This window comes from Erpetoichthys calabaricus, chromosome 15, assembly GCF_900747795.2.
Source record: "Erpetoichthys calabaricus chromosome 15, fErpCal1.3, whole genome shotgun sequence".
In the NCBI taxonomy this organism is placed as follows: domain Eukaryota; kingdom Metazoa; phylum Chordata; class Cladistia; order Polypteriformes; family Polypteridae; genus Erpetoichthys; species Erpetoichthys calabaricus.
The window spans coordinates 53,477,977-53,498,351 of NC_041408.2; the positions used below are offsets into that span (position 1 = coordinate 53,477,977).

The following is a 20,375-nucleotide window of genomic DNA, read 5'->3' on the forward strand; positions in this document are numbered from 1 at the left end:
AACAATCCTGGGTTTTTATCTTTATTTTATTTTATTGTAGAATCAACTCCTATCTGCGCACACCAGGGCGGCTGTGGGCGGATGCGTATGGTGTATTCACTCCACGTTATCATGCATTGCGCTGTCACTGGTATTTTGATAAAAGAATTTGAACAACATATAAGAAGCGTATAAATTATTAAACAGTTAAACATTAACATTTAAGAAGTAAAGTTACATTAAGTACTACTGCAGTGCCTTCGGGTATACCTCATTTTTTGTTTGCTCATTACATGCTTAAATGTATACATTTCTTGGTGCACCTACCCGAGAACACGCGACATATAACCGAGCGTGGGAGAAGCATGGATTTTAAACACGCGTTGAGTTCATCTGCTGGTCTCCTTCGTGAAATAACTGGTAATGTTTGACTAAAATCTACAGCGAGTAAAACGACATTACCTCCTATTTTTTTTTTACGATCTCTGAGATCTTGCTTTTTTCGGTTCAAGGCTTCATAAGCTGTTTTATGTTCTATGGTGTACTTATCCCAAGCCATCATCTTTGAATGTTGCAAGACTTTTGCCTTGTATGTAGATCGGGGTAATTACATTCATTGCATTCCTAGTCTGAATCACAATCCGATTGTATGGGTGGTTACCTGGCACTGTAGGGTTGCTACCCGTCCTTTAAAATACGGAATCGTCCCGTATTTGAGAATGAAATTGCGCGTCCCGTTTTGAATCAATACGGGACGGAATTTGTCCCGTATTTTTTTTATCATTTTTTTTTAAAGCAGCGTCTCATGCAAATCATCCCACACGCATTTTATGAAGATGCCTCCTTTCCTACTTTTGATTGGGTAATACTTGATGCCATCGTTAGTTTGATTGGTCTTTTTAACTGTCCAGTGAGGAGGGCGGGTCTTTTAAGTAGAGTCTGCAAACTGTTGGCACTGGGATGTGGCACCCGCTGCAGTATGCGTCCCTTATTTTTTTGTATTAAAAGTGGTAACCCTACCTGGCAGGTAACACTTATGTTTGGTCATGAAGTCGTCTAAAATCAGCCACGTGCCCTCTTTTAATTGTGAGAAGCAGATATATATAGCCAAATTCTCGCGCTTCGTTGCGGCGAAGTACTGCTTTTAATTTTTTAAGAAGAAAGTAAAGCCTTTTTAAACGGATCGAAAATATACCAATAACAATTTGTTAAGGATCTGTTTTTTTGTGAACCTCGCTTTTCACAGCTGTCCCGCTACGGCGTGTGTTTCGTTTATTTGACAGTATGTAGATCGTGGTAATTAAATTCATGGCATTCGTTTTCTGAATCACAATCTGACTGTATGGATGGTTACGTGCCAGGTTACGCTTGTGGTTGGTCAGGAAGTCGCCTTACATCCGCCACGTGCCCTCTTTCTGTTCCCAGAAGCTGATCATAGAATGGTTTTAATAGTTTACTTTCAAATAATGCAAAGAGTATGCGACACGTGTTTCTCCTTAATTCTGGGCTCATCAGGCATACACACTCACTGCATCCCCTCTCGAGAATCGAATATCGTCAGCGCCAGAGTTGAAGCCCCTAACGTTGCGGTCAGCAAGTGGGCTAACATCCGCCATGTGCCGTCTTTCAGTTGCGAGAGGCAGATCATAGAATGGTTGAAACTGTTGCCCCTAAAGTTGCGCTACGGCGTGTGGTTCGTTTATACCTCGTGTCTTCTCATTAAACTTTTATCTCGCGAATATGTTATTGCAATCCGCAGCGGGAGCGTTTCTATAAACTTAATTTAAACTTACGTTTTACACCGTGCTTTGTTTCCCTTATGAACATGCTTGTATGCTTCACTCGCTCCCTTCTCAATTGTTTAATGAATTTTTTGTTCTTCGCTGTTTGCGGCTCCTCCTTCATTTGTCCCTACTGCGTTCACAGTCTTTTCACGTGATTACGTGGGAGGCGTGATGACGTGACACTCAACTCCTCCTCCCACGGCCATCGAGCTGCCGTCCATTACAGTATATTGTGAAAAAAGAGGTTCCAGTTATGACCATTACGCGTTGAATTTCGAAATGAAACCTGCCTAACTTTTGTAAGTAAGCTGTAAGGAATCAGCCTGCCAAATTTCAGCCTTCCACCTACACGGGAAGTTGCAGAATTAGTGATGAGTCAGTCAGTCAGTCAGTCAGTGAGTCAGTGAGGGCTTTGCCTTTTATTAGTATAGATAAAGCAGCTTGTAAGCTCCCTTCTTACATACAGAGCCACATGATGGCTGTCACTTCTAGTTGAAAGCAAAACTTGGATCTAAGCCATAATAGATCTCGACACAGCAACTACTGTTGTTTGGAGCATTATGAAAATAAAATGGCTGCTGTTTCGCTTTGTTCACACGTTTGTGTTGTCTTTCTGTTCACATGTATTTCCGCTTCAAATTTTGAGACAAATACTGATTTGCTGCATAACTGTACAAAATATTAAATATTTGCTCTTTTTTCAATATATCAAAATGCAGTTATTTGCTCTTTTTTCAATATATCAAAATGCAGTATCTGTTGCGTGTGTCTAGGTGTGTGGGTTGGAGGAAGTGTGAAGATGCCTGTTGTCTCAGGATCCCATTCCTCATCCGATGACTTGCTGTAAGAAAAAAAGCACACAGCGATATTAGATTATATTAGATAGAACTAATTATTATTTGTCCCCAGGATTAGAACAGAACAGCTTAGATGGGAACAGGTTATTAAAATAGTATTGGAAAAAATAAAAAAAAGAAAACATTTAATTTAAGCAGATTGCCTAGTTTGTTTTCTAGACATTTGGTGGACTTTTTTTTGTTGCTTTTTACTTGCACTTCACATCTGGAGTAACCTCAGTCCATCAAACATGTACGTTTTCATACCAACTTCTTCCAGTGTCAAAACAGCTAATACAGGGGCCAATTTAGAGTGTCCAGTCATCCAAATCACACTTATTTGGGGTGTTAGAAGTAAACTTGCATACACACAAGCCTAATGGGTAATAATGCTCTTAAATAATGCATTTATTACTTAACTTTTTCACATGGCTAATACATGTATCCACATTACTAACCGAGAATGGTAAACCGGATGGACGCAGGGACATCCGGCAATGGGCCGTGGCCGCAAAAGACGTACTGCGCAGGCGCCCCACAAATCTTATCCCCCAACCCCCCCCCGCCGCCCCCCCCCCAAACAAGCAACGGGATCCGGATGGAATGCAACGTAAAATAAGAAATGAGGCATCGCGCACACAAAAAAGGAGTCAGACCACAGAAATAAGGAGTCAGACACCGTTGCACACGAAACGGGACACACAAAGAGGAGGATTCAACAAGCCCCTAGCACACAAAAAAAAAGAAGCCACGAGCACCACACAAAGCCCATTGGACACGAAACGGGACAGACTACGGCCATAGCACACGAAACGTACACAAAAACGACGATTCAGACCCTCGACCACAGTAACATAAATAACAAATGACACACAAAGCCCCATTTCTAAATGAACCGTCCGTATTAAACATACGTCATCTCAACACGTTCACACTATGCAGCATAGGTGGATCTCATTACAATAAGGCACTATTAACCGTTCAACCGCAGAAAAGGCTCCATATTAACAGTGAGTGCGATCCTCCTTATTACTTATCCATATTTATCACGCTCAAGAACAAACAAGTCATAAATTCACGATCACGGGTACAAAACGATACGGCTCAGATAACGGGACCAAACACAATTCACACTATGCAGCATAGGTGGATCTCATTACAATGAGGCACTATTAACCGTTCAACCGCAGAAAAGGCTCCATATTAACAGTGAGTGCGATCCTCCTTATTACTTATCCATATTTCTAACGCTGAAGAACAAACAATTCATGAATTCACGATCACGGGTACAAAACGATACGGCTCGAGTAACGGGACCAAACACACGAACCCGCATGAAAAAAAACAATACACGTCGGCTCCAACTCGCTTCTGAAACTCTGGAAGAAAAAATGTCTCGGCTCCAAAAACGCAAAGCTCAACTAACACAGTTACAGAAACGAACCCAAATGGACAGACACACTGAACGTGGACGCATGCAGCGCGCGTCTCACAGTACTGCATCGAAACAGGCTCGGGTTCAAAACGAAACACCTCCCGTCTCAGACATACAGAAACGGCAGTGAAGGGACAAAATAAATAAACGCAGACGTCTACACCGCATCTGGACTGCCGGAAAACATGCACGCAAGGCTCCAAAAAGAGAAAGCTCAACTGACCGACATACAAAAACGGGCAAGGCTCAATACAAACAATGCACGCCGTAAACTACAACGGGCTTCTCACACAGCACAGGCAAATCGATTACACCTCCAAAACAACACGTCCCAAATAATGGACATACAACGACGCGACTCTCAAACGGCACAAGCAAAAGATACACGTCACAGACATCAATGACAGACACCTGCTAAACGCTTGCGCCAGTTAGCTGACAACGCGTTCAATAATGAGTCCACTATTCAGGAAAATTCATTGGGATTAATGAATGTCATTTGCAATCATTGTCATTCACTTAACTTCCCTGAAGAAACAACTGGCAATACAAGTAATGAATTTACACGTTATCAAAAGGGTCAAATTAGACTGCCTCCTTTACATTCATATCCTGAATATCTACAGAAGCTTCTAACTAACGATGTACCTGAAAGTGAAATCTTTATGAACTGCATTAGATCCTACAAATCGGTATCCACTATGAACATTAACAGTGGCACTGCACATGACATCCGTCTTGCAAAACTCTTAATTATTGATGAATGTACAATGGCATCCACTCACTTACTCAACACCATTCATAAACTTCTACAAACGTTTATGAATAATAATATTCCCTTTGGAGGAAAGGTACTTTTATTAGGAGGAGATTTTAGACAGTGCTTAGCTATTGTTCCACATTCCATGCGCTCAGGTATTGTTCAGTGCACCTTAAAATACGCAGACAATTGGCATTGCTTTCAAAAGATACAGTTAGTACAAAACATGCGATGTCCAGATCCAGATCATAACAATTGGTTATTACAACTGGGAGATGGTACACTCACCAATACAGATAGACTTTACCCAGATATTATTACAATTCCTCAAGCCTTTATCTGCGACGACTTAGTTACATACAGATTTGGAACAGCAATCTCATTAGACCAAATGCCCCTTTTAACACAACGCACTATATTATGTCCAAAAAATATTAATGTGGAAAACATAAATACCCAAGTCATTGCATTACTTCCTGGAGAGACACAACTCTTTCTAAGCTCTGACAAACTTGACTCTGATCACAACAATGACCATCTTCATTGACCTTACAAGTTCTGACCTGGAATTACCTTTTACACTTAAATGGCGTGTACAAAGAAATTTTCCAATAAACCTTTACACTGTGCCACACACTTTATTATTTGCTTTCTATTTGCATCATCTACACCTTCACACTATTCTATATCTCATTCATACATCACGCTCTTTGTCATTCCCAACACCAGGGGTTGGCGAGCGAAGCGAGCAGGGGGCGGAGCCCCCTAGTTATGAATAATCAATCATAGGCAATGTTCTGAAACTCAGCTATCCAATGATACTAAGCTTTTTATTGTATGTGGCTCGATGTCGGTGAGATCTTTTGAGAAAAGCTCTGAGCACACTGCTGTCCTCAGCATATGCATGTCCAAATCACATATTTTACTAATGAAAGAGAGCAGATAATGAAAGAGAGCAGATAACATAGAGATGTATGATTTATTTGAAAGAAGACATTCTTGGTTATGTAAAAATACCATTATTTATTTTGATTGACTTGTGGGTTTATTGCAGTGTACACAAACAACTTTGAAATATGGCTGTGCCCTGCCAATGGAACACCTCATGCATAAGTGGCTGCTTCTGAATATTGCAACTATAATACACATTTCAATACAATGTATTTGAAAGTACAAATGTTTGTGGCCACCCTAGTGCTTCGTCTATAATTATGCTGATTATATTGCAAAAAAATGTAAATTCATGTTGCATTAAATCAGAAATTTCTTTCATCAATGTATTATATACTTTTTCATTGCTTGTGTAGACAAGCCAAATAACCACTCTGTTTGAAACTTGCCTCAGTTTTTACTTGCTGCAATTGCTGGTATTGCCAGTGTGTAGTGTCCCCCTACATGTAACAGTCCTATATGGGTAATTTAGGATGCATGTGTTTCCCTGTGCCCCTGAACTGTATGATGTTATAAAATGAGTGGATTAATTTAGAAAATGAATATGTACACTTGCTCATTAATATTGAAGGATGAATGCAACCCCTTTAATACTGTGTAGGACACTGTATTAAAAAAATTTCAACACTATTTTTCTTTATCTTTTTTACAAATTTGTGATGCTACAAATTAAATGATTACAACTTCCATCTGATCAGTCACATCATTTAATTCTCAAAGTACTGTAGATGTATATCTGTTTCTGAACAAACTTCATAATGAGATAGTGGCAATAATGAAACTCCGTATGTGTTTTTTTTTTTTGTTTTGTTTTTTTTTTTTTTTTTTTATAACCATGTGAGCCATTTTTATATTGTATTGTTGATGACCAGTTGAATTAGCCTTGGGGATGAGTCACCAGCACTTTGAGATGGAATTCCATCATGTAAATGAGCCGCTTCAGAGCAAGCTGCAGGGAACGTTTGATAATGGCAAGCTTACAAAAGTAGACTGAGAATTCCAGCTTGAGCAGAGACAATAATTGGTCATTTTAAGGACAGCGAGCCACCCAAAAGAGATATATAAATAGACACCATTGGTACTTGACACAGGTGATACAAAGTATAGATTTACACTGGTTGTTCTCATGCGTTATTTTTCCTTCTGAGGTAATTTGTTTACTTGCAGTCATGCCTAATTACAGTTCCGACTTTTACTCAATTTTGCTAACACTATAAAAATGTTAGGACCATTACATTTTTGGAATTTAGGTATCGATTTGGTACCTAAGTATTGGTTCTTGTGACATCCCTTGTACTTAGGTGGTGGTACTCGACTGGTCACAGTACCAATGTGTAATATCAATCCAACCCTCATAAACAACAGTAATTCTCATTATTCTTCATGGTATAAATGAGTAGTAATGAGAATGCCAAGAAGTGACATGGATTGAGAATTGACCAGTGATGCTTTAATTTTCAGTTTGGGGCAACTTTCTTACATTCAAAGAGATCATTCTTGTGTTTGGCACACTTTACAATATGGGGTGGAAATAGGAGTGGACAGAGAAAAAATCATCCAAACACTGGAAAAATGTGCCAACTCCACATATACAGCATCCAGGCTGAAATTTTAACCCCGGATTTTCTGTTGTTATGAGAAACCAGTGCTATATGTTAGGCCAGTCTCATTTCTGTTATTCAGCAAATATTCACATGTAAACCCACTTGTAGTGACCACTCTAATAAAGTTCCATGGTTTAATTATGGTAAAACATCTCACTCACTAGTACTGCCAGGATACCATTTCTCAGAACACATTGTTCAAGAATCTATTCAATTATGGTGAGATTTGTATCTTTTAAACCATTTAACGTATAATTGTTTACATCAGAAATGCTCTAAAACCGTTGTTCTCAAGTTCAGCCCTCAGGGACCACTGTGGCTGCAGGTTTTTATTCTAACTAGTTTAACAAATCAATTTTTCAGACTAGTGTAATTAATCTAATTGTTAAATTATCTGGCCTTTTTCCTTATGTAATTTTTCATTCAGAAAAGTGTGTTACTATGATATTTGCATTCAGAGGTAATTCAGAAAATGGTACCTTTTATGTCACAGCTTTAATTACTTTATTTTATCATTTTCTTTTTAGTTCTCCCTTTTCTGTACTTGTTGGCATTGCTTATTGTCCAAGTTATTGTCAAAGACTTTGGTAGTTATAATTTTTGAAAGGTATTTTAACAGTGAGATTGACGGTTGCACATACGTAGTCTCTCAATTATCAGCAATGTTTTTAATTTTATTTAATTTCTGTATTTTATATAATTTGTTACTCTGAGTTATATAGAATTTTCTCTTTTGCATCAGAACTTGGAATATTTTTTTATCTTTACAAGCTGCTAGATTTGTAACTTCTAATTATTCTGAGTCCCACTGACCTCTTGTTTGAAACAGCTGATTTACAGAGTGGCCATTGTTAAAGTTGAGCAATAAGGGTTAGATACCTATTCTTTATTCACCTTTAAGGCCTGGGTCAGTTCCATAGTTATTTTCAGTTATAATTGTTTCTGGCTTGCTTATGTTGTTATGACTTGAGCAGCTGCAAGCCTGGCAATAATTGACGGTGCTCACTGTGTTTCCCTCCAGACGATTGATGAGCCTCCCTACTTGCCTGTTGGCACTGATGTCAGTGCAAAATATAGAGGAGCTTTCTGTGAAGCCAAGATAAAGACTGCCAAGAGACTTGTCAAAGTGAAGGTAGGCTTTGATCTTTCAGTATTCTTGTGAATAATGCTGATAACGATGAAATGTGCTATATAACTAATTTTAAAACCCTTAAAGTAGTGCTCAGTATTAAATACACAATATCAAATACTTAAATTTATCTTTCAAATTACCTGCATTAACACTCACTATGAAAGTTATAATGACAGTGAATGGTTTTGTATCCACTTTGTTATGAAGCACAATGTGAAATACACTACCTAAGTGCCATGTAAACTGTGTTTTATTATTGAGCAGTTAAGGTGGAAATTGTCAGGGAGCCTATCATATTGTATTACTACCTATGAATATTCAATTTTTTTAATTCTTTTTGAGATTTTGCATAATTGTATTGTTGAAATTGTACAATATATGGAAATTCATTATTCCTTATATGAGCCAAAGTTAATATGGAAATTTATTATTCCTTATATGAGCCAAAGTTAAAGTGTAAACTCTATCCCTTTGGGTAAAAATGTGTTCTATTAGTAATAATAACTTTGATCTTCTATATTATTAGTTAAATGATTTTTATCTTTTAGGTTATTATTAATTGCTGTTACCTTATTATTATTATTATTATATAATACTTAAATCCTCCTGCATATCAGCAGAAATAAGAGGCTCAATTATTTTCTTAGTCTGAGCCAAATATTATTACTTTATAATTAGATTCAGTTATTGGCAATTGTTATGCTGTATAAAATTTACTGTTAAGCTGTAAAATTACAGTGCACAGTACATACCTTTCCATAAACATTTTCCCCCATGGTCCAGTTTGTTTTTAGTGACTTTCATGAGGTTGATTGGATAGGATAAGCTTAACCTCGCTAGCATTACTGTATTTGATACTCATACACAGTCACACACGCGCACACACACACCCACTCTCACTATGTCCATAGCTCTGCAGAGCAAGCAATGGGGCTCAACAGGTTTTCACTGTTATGGATAGACAGAACATTATTTGTCACCGGGGAAAATTTGGCTTTTTACAGAAGCCCATTAAATAAATACTGTATATGTAATTATTATATTATGACAGAAAATAATCCCAACTCAAATACACATGAGAATAACTAAGGAAAGAAAACTCACAGTAAGGCATTATGCAGTTGTATTGCCGTTGGTATAAAGGAGCCCCAATAGTGTTTTTTGACACACACTTGCTGAATAATTTGTGGGCTGGAAGTGTTCAGTGTTAATAGGTGAGTCCAAATTGCCAAGTAGAGTGCATTCCAGCAACCTGCCACTCCCTTTAAAACTGGTAGCATATTGGCTGTGTCTCCATGGATCTTTCTGCAATAAAAGTTGGCCTGAATCTCAATCAGTAATAATGCATGTACAGTAATTCCTCACTATATTGCGATTCGACTTTTGCGGCTTCACTCTATCGCGGATTTTATATGTAAGCATATCCATATTACTAACCGAGAATGCTAAACCGGATGGACGCAGGGACATCCGGCCATGGGCCGTAGCCGCAAAAAGACGTACTGCGCAGGCGCCCCAAGAAATGAGGCGCCGCGAGAGGCGGACAAGACCACAGAAAAAAGGAGTGAGCACAGAAAAAAGGAGTCAAACGCAGGCGACGCACACAGCGCCGCACGAGCAAAACACCCCAGCCCCCCCCCCCCCCCCCCCCCCCCCCCCCCCAGAGACACACACACACAAGCAACGGACGGGACACACACAAAGAGGACGATTCAACAAGCCCTTGGCACACAAAAAAAAGGCCCGCAAACCACCCCCCCACACACGCACACAAGCAACGGACGGGACACACACAAAGAGGAGGATTCAACAAGCCACAAGCACACAAAAAAAAAGAAGCCGCGGGCACCACACAAAGCCCATTGGACACGAAACGGGACAGACTACGGACATAGCACACGAAACGTACACAAAAACGACGATTCAGACCCACGACCACAGTAACATAAATAACAAATGACACACAAAGCCCCATTTCTAAATGAACCGTCCATATTAAACATACGTCATCTCAACACGTTCACAATATGCAGCATAGATAGATCTCATTACAATGAGGCACTATTAACCGTTCAACCGCAGCAAAGGCTCCATATTAACAGTGAGTGCGATCCTCCTTATTACTTATCCATATTTCTCACGCTCAAGAACAAACAAGTCATGAATTCACGATCACAGGTACAAAACGATACCGCTCGGATAACGGGACCAAACACAATTCACACTATGCAGCATTGGTGGATCTCATTACAATAAGGCACTATTAACCGTTCAACCGCAGAAAAGGCTCCATATTAACAGTGAGTGCAGTACTCCTTATTACTTATCCATATTTCTAGAAGAAAAAATGTCTCGGCTCCAAAAACGCAAAGCTCAACTAAAGCTTCTAACTAACGATGTACCTTAAAGTAAAAACTTTATGAACTGCATTAGATCCTACAATAGTTCATTTGCATTTGCATCTAACGGAGTAAATATCAGGCCACCAAAAGGCAATGGCCCATACTGCTTTCGCATATGTGCACAAATACTGCATCGCATTGGAACAGTGCACCCTGAAACAAATCAACAACGCAAATATGCACAAATCTACATCCTAGATCCACATGACGCAATCTATCAATCAAAGTGCTGCATCGCAACAGGCACGGATTCAAAACGAAACACCTCCCGTCTCAGACATACGTTAACGGCAAAGAAGGCTACAACGGGCTTCTCACACAGCACAGGCAAATCGATTACAGCTCCAAAACAACACGTCCAAATACTACACATGCAACAACGCGCCTCTCAAACGGCACAAGCAAAACATACACCAGGAAAATTCATTCGGATTAATGAATGTCATTTGCAGTCATTGTCATTCAGTTCACTTCCCTGAAGAAACAACTGGCAATACAAGTAATACATTTACACGTTGTTGTCAAAAGGGTCAAATTAGACTGCCTCCTTTACATTCATATCCTGAATATCTACAGAAGCTTCTAACTAACGATGTACCTGAAAGTGAAATCTTTATCAACTGCATTAGATCCTACAAATCGGTATCCACTATGAACATTAACGGTGGCACTGCACGTGACATCCGTCTTGCAAAAATGTTAATTATTGATGAATGTACAATGGCATCCAGTCACTTACTCAACACCATTCATAAACTTCTACAAACGTTTATGAATAATAATATTCGCTTTGGAGGAAAGGTACTTTGATTAGGAGGAGATTTTAGACAGTGCTTAGCTATTCTTCCACATGCCATTCGCACAGCTATTGTTCAGTGCACCTTAAAATACGCAGACAATTGGCATTGCTTTCAAAAGATACAGTTAGGAAAAAAGATACGATGTCCAGAACCAGATCATAACAATTGTTTATTACAACTGGGAGATGGTACACTCACCAATACAGATGGACTTCACCCACATATTATTACAATTCCTCAAGCCTTTATCTGCGACGACTTAGTTACAGACAGATTTGGAACAGCAATCTCATTAGACCAAATGCCCCTTTTAACACAACGCACTATATTATGTCAAAAAATATTAATGTGGAAAACATAAATACACAAGTCATTCCATTACTTCCTGGAGGAGACACAACTCTTTCTAAGCTCTGACAAACTTGACTCTGATCACAACAATAACCATCTTCATTGACATTACAAGTTCTGACCTGGAATTACCTTTTACACTTAAACGGCGTGTACAAAGAAATTTTCCAATAAACCTTTACACTGTGCCACACACTTTATTGTTTGCTTTCTATTTGCATCATCTACACCTTCACACTATTCTATATCTCATTCATACATCACGCTCTTTGTCATTCCCAACACCAGGGGTTGGCGAGCGAAGCGAGCAGGGGGTGGAGCCCCCTAGTCTAAATATATAACGTGGGTTTCTGCGGACAATGGGTCTTTTTACTTCTGTTACATGCTTCCTCAGTTGGTTTGCCCAGTTAATTTCATACAAGGGACGCTATTGGCAGATGGCTGAGAAGCTACCCAATCAGAGCACGCATTTAAGTTCCTGTGTGCTGATAGGCTTAGCAACGGTGTGCCAAATTCGATTCCGCTACGTTAACCACGAAGTCTCGTCTTGCTCATTCTGCATTAGCGTGTTTCGCTGTGTAAAGAGTTAACTTTTGTGCTCTTTTGTGTTTATCTTTGTGCATAGTCAAGCCCTTCGTTATAGCTCCAAAATGATCTGCTCCTGCTACTGCTACATTTCCAGCCAGCATAGTTTTTTCAAAAGTTCCAAGATGTCTTTCTTGAGTTTTATACTTTGTTACCTTAGCCAGTATTTTTTTGCTCTGGATAGTTTTGCAAAGAAAACTGAAGCCAGGGTGTGTGTTTGGAGGCCTCTGCATTCATATTCTTCTGTTTTCTATTTCAGTTTCATCTATATCTTTTTTGCCTGAGAAAATGCCAGTTTTTTTTTTTCCCTAGCAATAGTTTACAGCTTGGCAAAAGCCATAATTCCAGAACTAATGTGAAGTTGGCTTTATGTAAACTATGATTCACCCTCCCCCAGTAACATGACATAAAGCAGAGCAGTCCTACATTCTGGTACATGGCAACATTTTAGCATGGCAGCATTTTTACACTGTTTACACAGGAGACTTTTTCAGGTTAGGTATGCAGATAAGCAAGTGCGTCACAAGCTGCTGAAATGCAAGACTTCATGTGCCACTAAACTACCCTGATGAAACTCCCTGGCTGTGTTTGTGACCAGTTTATGGTGCTTGGCATCTGTGTACTGACATTTAGGCAATCTTACACCCAAACTGATGATCCCCTGTTCACTTGAATATACCGCCAGCATGATTTGAAGGCAGTGCATTCAGAAGCCAAATTATGTTGCCATAATTCACAACTTCGGGATGATACATTCAAGGCCTACCAAGACAAGTGCTGCTTATTGGTCAAGAAATAGTACAGTACTTTTCTTTCATGCTTTGAAGAGTGACAGAAATTACATGCTTGTGCTTTCTACAGGTTATTAAGTTATACATTACATTAAGCCATGTGTTTTAACGGGTGATAGCATGGCCTTTTATATTACCAAGCAGGCATGTCATGATACCACAACTTTCACATTCGATACTAGTGCCAATATATTAATACTAACAGTATCAACATCTTAAAAATACTAGTATATCCATCAAGTAGTTTTCCAACTATAATTTAAGCAAACAAGCATTCACAAATATCAAAATAAAATGCAAAACTTTTATTTTTGATTTTGGAAGAGATGGGAATCCCTCTAGTGTAACAACAAATGACATTTATAATCTTGGGTGGATTTCAGTCATTGGTTTATAAAGAATGAACTGCATGATTTATCTTAGCATGTGCACATTCTATATTTATTTTCTCACATTTTATGCTCAGTAACTAAAAACTACTGCATAAAATACATAATAAATATAAAAATCCAACATTATTATATATGGACTGTTAAATTAGTAACTTCCAAGGTAATTCTACATACAGTATTTCCTTTTTTATGTCTTTAATACCATGCTTTTAAAGTCTGATTTGTTAATGAACCAGTCAGTTATGCTTGTAATGTTTGCTATTATAAGATTTATATGCATCATTAGCTGGTTAAAAAATATTACTAAAGTGTAATATTTAATGGATTAATCAAATTATTTCAAATTTTAATTTTCCCAGTTTTATCCTTCTTTATTATATTCATCCCATTTTTAAAGCTTCCTCTGTCAAATCAAACTTGTCAGTTTATTCCTTTATTTCAGAACTCCTGTTAAACAACCTTTGTTTTGCTGTTTTCAAGGTTTCTTGCATGAGACTTTGTTATTGCTTATGCCTATGTGCAAATCCAGAATTTGAAAATTACTTGGGCTGTCATTACCTGTACTCGGTAAATTTGTAACTGTGAAAGCGCATTACATTTTTCAATATACCATTCAAATATATGACGGGTGCTTTTACTTATGAGTTATACTAATGAACATTAGTTTGCCTTCAAAAGGCAAATGAATGACACAAATTCAGTGTTTGCAGATTAATATTTAGCAATCAAGTACAGTAATCCCTCACTTATCGTGGGAGATAGGTTCCAAGGCCGACTGCGATAACTGAATTTCCGCGAAGTAGGGACACCATATTTATTTAATTTATTTAATTATTTAATGTGTATTTGGACGTTTTTAAACCCTCCCTGTATTGTTTACAACCCACCCTTTACTCTATTAATAACAGGGACAACTGCTAAGCAATATGAAATCGGTAGATAAGTTTACACTTACTGTATAGCGAAGTACACGTAGCAGCTTGTAGGCGGTCATGACATCGTCGACCTTGTTGCAAAGATTCCTAAAGCAGATTCCATCCAGACTACTGCCTTATCACATCCACTTACAACTCGTTTTGCGCCCTGGTTAAAGGACACTGCGGCCGTAGATCTTATATGCTTTTCCTCCTTTTTAAATAAAAACAATCGTGGACTCATTGATGCTGTAATGGTGTCCTGCAGCAGTGTAGCTGTTCCCTTCCTTCAACATATCCAAAACTTTTACCTTTTCTGCAATCATTTGCATCTTCTGTTGGCGCTTGGACACGGCCCCTGAAGCAGTAGCACGTTAATGCTGAATGAGTGAGATGAGACTTCCTGGTTAATGCAACACTCCGTCGCTGAGGCAATCAGCAGCACACAGGAACTTAACTGCGTGCTCTGATTGGGTAGCTTCTCAGCCATCCGCCAATAGCATCTCTTGTATGAAATCAACTGGGCAAACCAACTGAGGAAGCAAGTACCAGAAGTAAAAAGACCCATTGTCCGCAGAAACCCGCGAAGCAGCGAAAAATCCGCGTTATATATTTAGATATGCTTGCATATAAAATCCGTGAAGTCGTGAATTTGCGAAAAGTGAACCGCGAAGTAGCGAGGGATTACTGTATGCTGTTTCAATTGTCCAACTAACTGTGTGTTGCCGTGATTACACATCTCTTGTTAACACAGTACAAGTCCTATTAATAGAGAGATGTGCCTTGTCCTTCAAAGCAGAGCAACACTAAATAAATTCTATTTTGATATTAAAACATGGAGCTGTTAATCGCCAGCATAGACAAGCCAAATAAGCGCTTTGTTTGAATATTGCATAAGTGTTTACTTGCTACAACTTGCAGTCCTCCCACTGCCCACAGTCGTGTATATCAGTAGATTTGTGTAAGTTGCACCCCAGTACAACCCTGAAATGTGTACACTGGTTAGAAAATGGACAGATGGTTGGACTGATGGACATCTGTAGAAGTGCTCATTACAATCGGAGAATGAATGCAAAGCCACTGTTAATTTATCGTGGATGTGTAGGACACTATTTAAAAACGATTAATCTTGTCATCATTTCAGCACCTCTTACGAATGCGTGAAAATACAAGTTGAACAATTACACCACATTTCACTGGTAAACCTATTTCGCTCTCAATGCACACACAATCTGTTTCTGAACTTCTCCCATAATTGGATGAAAGTGTCAATAACATTAGCCTCTGTGTGTGTGTGTTTTTCTTTTTTTATTGTTTATTTATTTTAAAGAACAAGTACGATTCCTGCATTTGCACTGAAATTATTTTCTGTGAATACAAAACATTTCCAGACATGACCTCTGTTGTTTTCTTTTTGGCATGCAGTGCAGTGCTATATCATCACCACAATTAATCATTTTTGTTTGTAGTTTTTACTCAGTTTTTATCATATAATTTTTGTGCCTTCCAGAGTAATTTGTCTGCTTGCAGTCAATGACTTTTCTTTGTAATACTGTAAACAAGTTAGACAACATACGCATGATGTAACATTCAAGTGTGTTTGGTGGCTAAGTTAATTGAAGAGAAAGTTTAAAAATTTCACATTTTTAATTTACTTCATCCAAGAGTCAGTTGGTACATTTTTGTTGAATAAATAGTTTTGCAGCAATGAGTCATATTCAAAAGTAATTTATAGAATGCAATTTCCATGTGGTAGTAGACTACATTAAATATGTGCTTCTTCATAGCACTTTATAATTGAGTTAAAAATGGAGCACAATTGGTATCTCTATGGCTTTCATACATAGTAGACTTAATTAAGGTGATGTGAAAATGGTATGGATTAATGTGTGTTATTGGTGGAGAGTGTGACTTATTGATCAATTTCTTAAACATAATATTTTGAAAATATACTCAATAGAGTGGTATCCAATAAATAGAAATTGAAAAATATCTATTAATACAAAATGACCAATACAAGCATAAAAACAGTATCAATATTAATCCATTAATGGAGAAAGGAACTGAAATAAGTTCCCCATCTACCCATTAATATTAGTTAAAACACAGTGGTTTGTTAAAATTGCATAAATTATACAATTGTAAAATTTATATAATTATGTAAATAAGTAAGAACTTGGAAACTAATATATTGTATGACAGGAACATAAATTGTACACAATGGGCAAAAAGATCAGGGTCTTGCCATAGTTGCTGTACTGAAAGATCAGGGGGCTTAAGCCACTGAAGCCTTCCACATTGTAATGCCATGGTTCATTTGTAAACCTGTCCTTTGTTTAACAGTTAGAGCAGCTGCATCTTTCCTATGTTATTTATTAGTTCAAACACCATTTAGCTGCAGGTTGATAGCATCGCTTCTTTGCAATAGTAATCTGCAAATAACATTGTTAAATCAATTCAGTCTCATATATACTTATACTAGCCGTTCCCTGTGACTCCGCCCACATAGTAGTGAAACAGGACAGTGATCCGTTAAGTAATTCTCTCATTCGCTAGCTAAGTGGAGGTAAGGAGCGCCACTTAGGCTGCCGCATGAGTGAGAAGGGCCCCTTCCCTCGGCCCGCTGAATGGCTCTTGGATTTGTGCAAATAAGTTGGTACAATAAAAGAACCATGATACATAGCACAATGAGAGAGGTTGCAAAATCAAACAAAATGTTCAAGCAAATTATAGAAAAAAAAAAACTGATCTAAATCTGTTAAGTAGATCTCTCATGAAAAGCTGACAGACAGACAGACGTTGGATTTTATATATAGAGAGATAATTGCTTTCCCAATCCATTTATTTCTAGAGAACTGATATTTTTTGTACTATATTAGTTATCTTACTCAAAGCATCAAGATAAGGATGCTGCTCTGTGAGGTGTTTGCGTGTACACTCTGCCCAGTGTTTCACTCACTTGCATTGGGCATCCAAGCAGCTGACAGATGAGCAAAAGTGGTAAATATACAAAATACACAGGTTCAAGCCACCTTTCTGAAGGTTACATTTGAATGAGCAAACCACTCTTAGTTGATGTAGAACAGAATGCTTGATTATTTTAAGATGGACCAGTTTGCAGATTCGTCAGTGCTTTTCAGTGGGAAATTTTGAAATTTTAAAACTTTATACAGTGGAATCTGTTTGCTATATCTGAACAAAAATTGAACTGTCTTGAAAAATTACTTTGATGAATACATTTCCTACATCTCAACTGAACTGGTCCAATGGCTACCGAGTTGTTTCATGCAGACAGACCGACATGGGCTGTCACAATAGGTTCATTATATGTGAATGCACCTTAAAAAATGGTACTGTTACGTTTTTTGAACTTTGGTACCAAATTTGTATTGAAATACTGGATCTTTTGACATCCTTAATACCAAGTTTTTTATTGTTTAAATAGACACACCTGAGCCTTACAAAAATGATTTGCTTTTGGCAGTAGGAGTGCATTCTGATTAAAGGACAGATTAAAAAAAAAGGTTATGAACTGTTTTATAAAGATCTTTATTCCGGCACTCATTGCAATCTAAACTGTAAATCTTTCCAAATGTACAGTGCATCCGGAAAGTATTCACAGCGCATCACTTTTTCCACATTTTGTTATGTTGCAGCCTTATTCCAAAATGGATTAAATTCATTTTTTTCCTCAGAATTCTACACACAACACCCCATAATGACAACGTGAAAAACGTTTACTTGAGGTTTTTGCAAATTTATTAAAAATAAAAAAACTGAGAAATCACATGTACATAAGTATTCACAGCCTTTGCTCAATACTTTGTCGATGCACCTTTGGCAGCAATTACAGCCTCAAATCTTTTTGAATATGATGCCACATGCTTGGCACACCTATCCTTGGCCAGTTTCGCCCATTCGTCTTTGCAGTACCTCTCAAGCTCCATCAGGTTGGATGGGAAGCGTTGGTGCATAGCCATTTTAAGATCTCTCCAGAGATGTTCAATCGGATTCAAGTCTGGGCTCTGGCTGGGCCACTCAAGGACATTCACAGAGTTGTCCTGAAGCCACTCCTTTGATATCTTGACTGTGTGCTTAGGGTCGTTGTCCTGCTGAAAGATGAACCGTCACCCCAGTCTGAGGTCAAGAGCGCTCTGGAGCAGGTTTTCATCCAGGATGTCTCTGTACATTGCTGCAGTCATCTTTCCCTTTATCCTGACTAGTCTCCCTGTCCCTGCCACTTAAAAACATCCCCACAGCATGATGCTGCCATCACCATGCTTCACTGTAGGGATGGTATTGGCCTGGTGATGAGCGGTGCCTGGTTTCCTCCAAACGTGACGCCTGGCATTCACACCAAAGAGTTCAATCTTTGTCTCATCAGACCAGAGAATTTTCTTTCTCATGGTCTGAGAGTCCTTCAGGTGCCTTTTGGCAAACTCCAGGTGGGCTGCCATGTGCCTTTTTACTAAGGAGTGGCTTCCGTCTGGCCACTCTACCGTACAGGCCTGATTGGTAGATTGCTGCAGAGATGGTTGTCCTTCTGGAAGGTTCTCCTCTCTCCACAAAGGACCTCTGGAGCTCTGACAGAGTGACCATTGGGTTCTTGGTCACCTCCCTGACTAAGGCCCTTCTCCCCCGATCGCTCAGTTTAGATGGCCGGCCAGCTCTAGGAAGAGTCCTGGTGGTTTCGAACTTCTTCCACTTACGGATGATGGAGGCCACTGTGCTCATTGGGACCTTCAAAGCAGCAGAAATTTTTCTGTAACCTTCCCCAGATTTGTGCCTCGAGACAATCCTGTCTCGGAGGTCTACAGACAATTCCTTTGACTTCATGCTTGGTTTGTGCTCTGACATGAACTGTCAACTGTGGGACCTTATATAGACAGGTGTGTGCCTTTCCAAATCATGTCCAATCAACTGAATTTACCACAGGTGGACTCCAATTAAGCTGCAGAAACATCTCAAGGATGATCAGGGGAAACAGGATGCACCTGAGCTCAATTTTGAGCTTCATGGCAAAGACTGTGAATACTTATGTACATGTGCTTTCTCAATTTTTTTATTTTTAATAAATTTGCAAAAATCTCAAGTAAACTTTTTTCACATTGTCATTATGGGGTGTTGTGTGTAGAATTCTGAGGAAAAAAATGAATTTAATCCATTTTGGAAGAAGGCTGTAACATAACAAAATGTGGAAAAAGTGATGCGCTGTGAATACTTTCCGGATGCACTGTATATTGGTTCCACAAATTATAATGATTATCCTTTTTTTCTTAATAAAACCATGCATTTTCTATACCCTATTTCATTTGGTAGTGATTTTTATAGTTGTAATAATAAAGATACAAAGTCGCATAAAGGTTTGTGGTTTTCCGGCCCCTTATACTGTACAGTATTGCAAAAACAAATAATGCGGTCAGTGATATGACTTGTCACCATTACAACAGACAGACAGCATATGTTGAAGGGACCATTTATGGGGTGAGACCGGAAACTGGTGAATGGAATGCTGGGAAGGAACCGAGGTGTTGTATGGGAGCCATGATGTCATCAAGAGGGGACCAGAGGAAGGGATGGAATGCAGAAGTGGTAGCACTTGGTTTAGGTAATCCGGGCAAAGTTATGGTGCCGTTGTTTCTGCCTTTCTGTGAAAATA

At 38.7% G+C, this 20,375-nt stretch overlaps 1 protein-coding gene across 2 annotated transcripts in view; it reads left to right on the plus strand.

Moving 5' to 3' along the window:
- arid4b (AT-rich interaction domain 4B) overlaps nucleotides 1-20,375 on the plus strand; it is a 178,053-nt gene that overhangs the window by 39,729 nt on the left and 117,949 nt on the right. For both annotated transcript variants that reach the window (XM_028820862.2, XM_051919364.1), the window contains exon 3: nucleotides 8,371-8,481. In XM_028820862.2, the coding sequence (XP_028676695.1) occupies nucleotides 8,371-8,481 (111 nt within the window). The remainder of the gene's footprint in view (nucleotides 1-8,370; nucleotides 8,482-20,375) is intronic.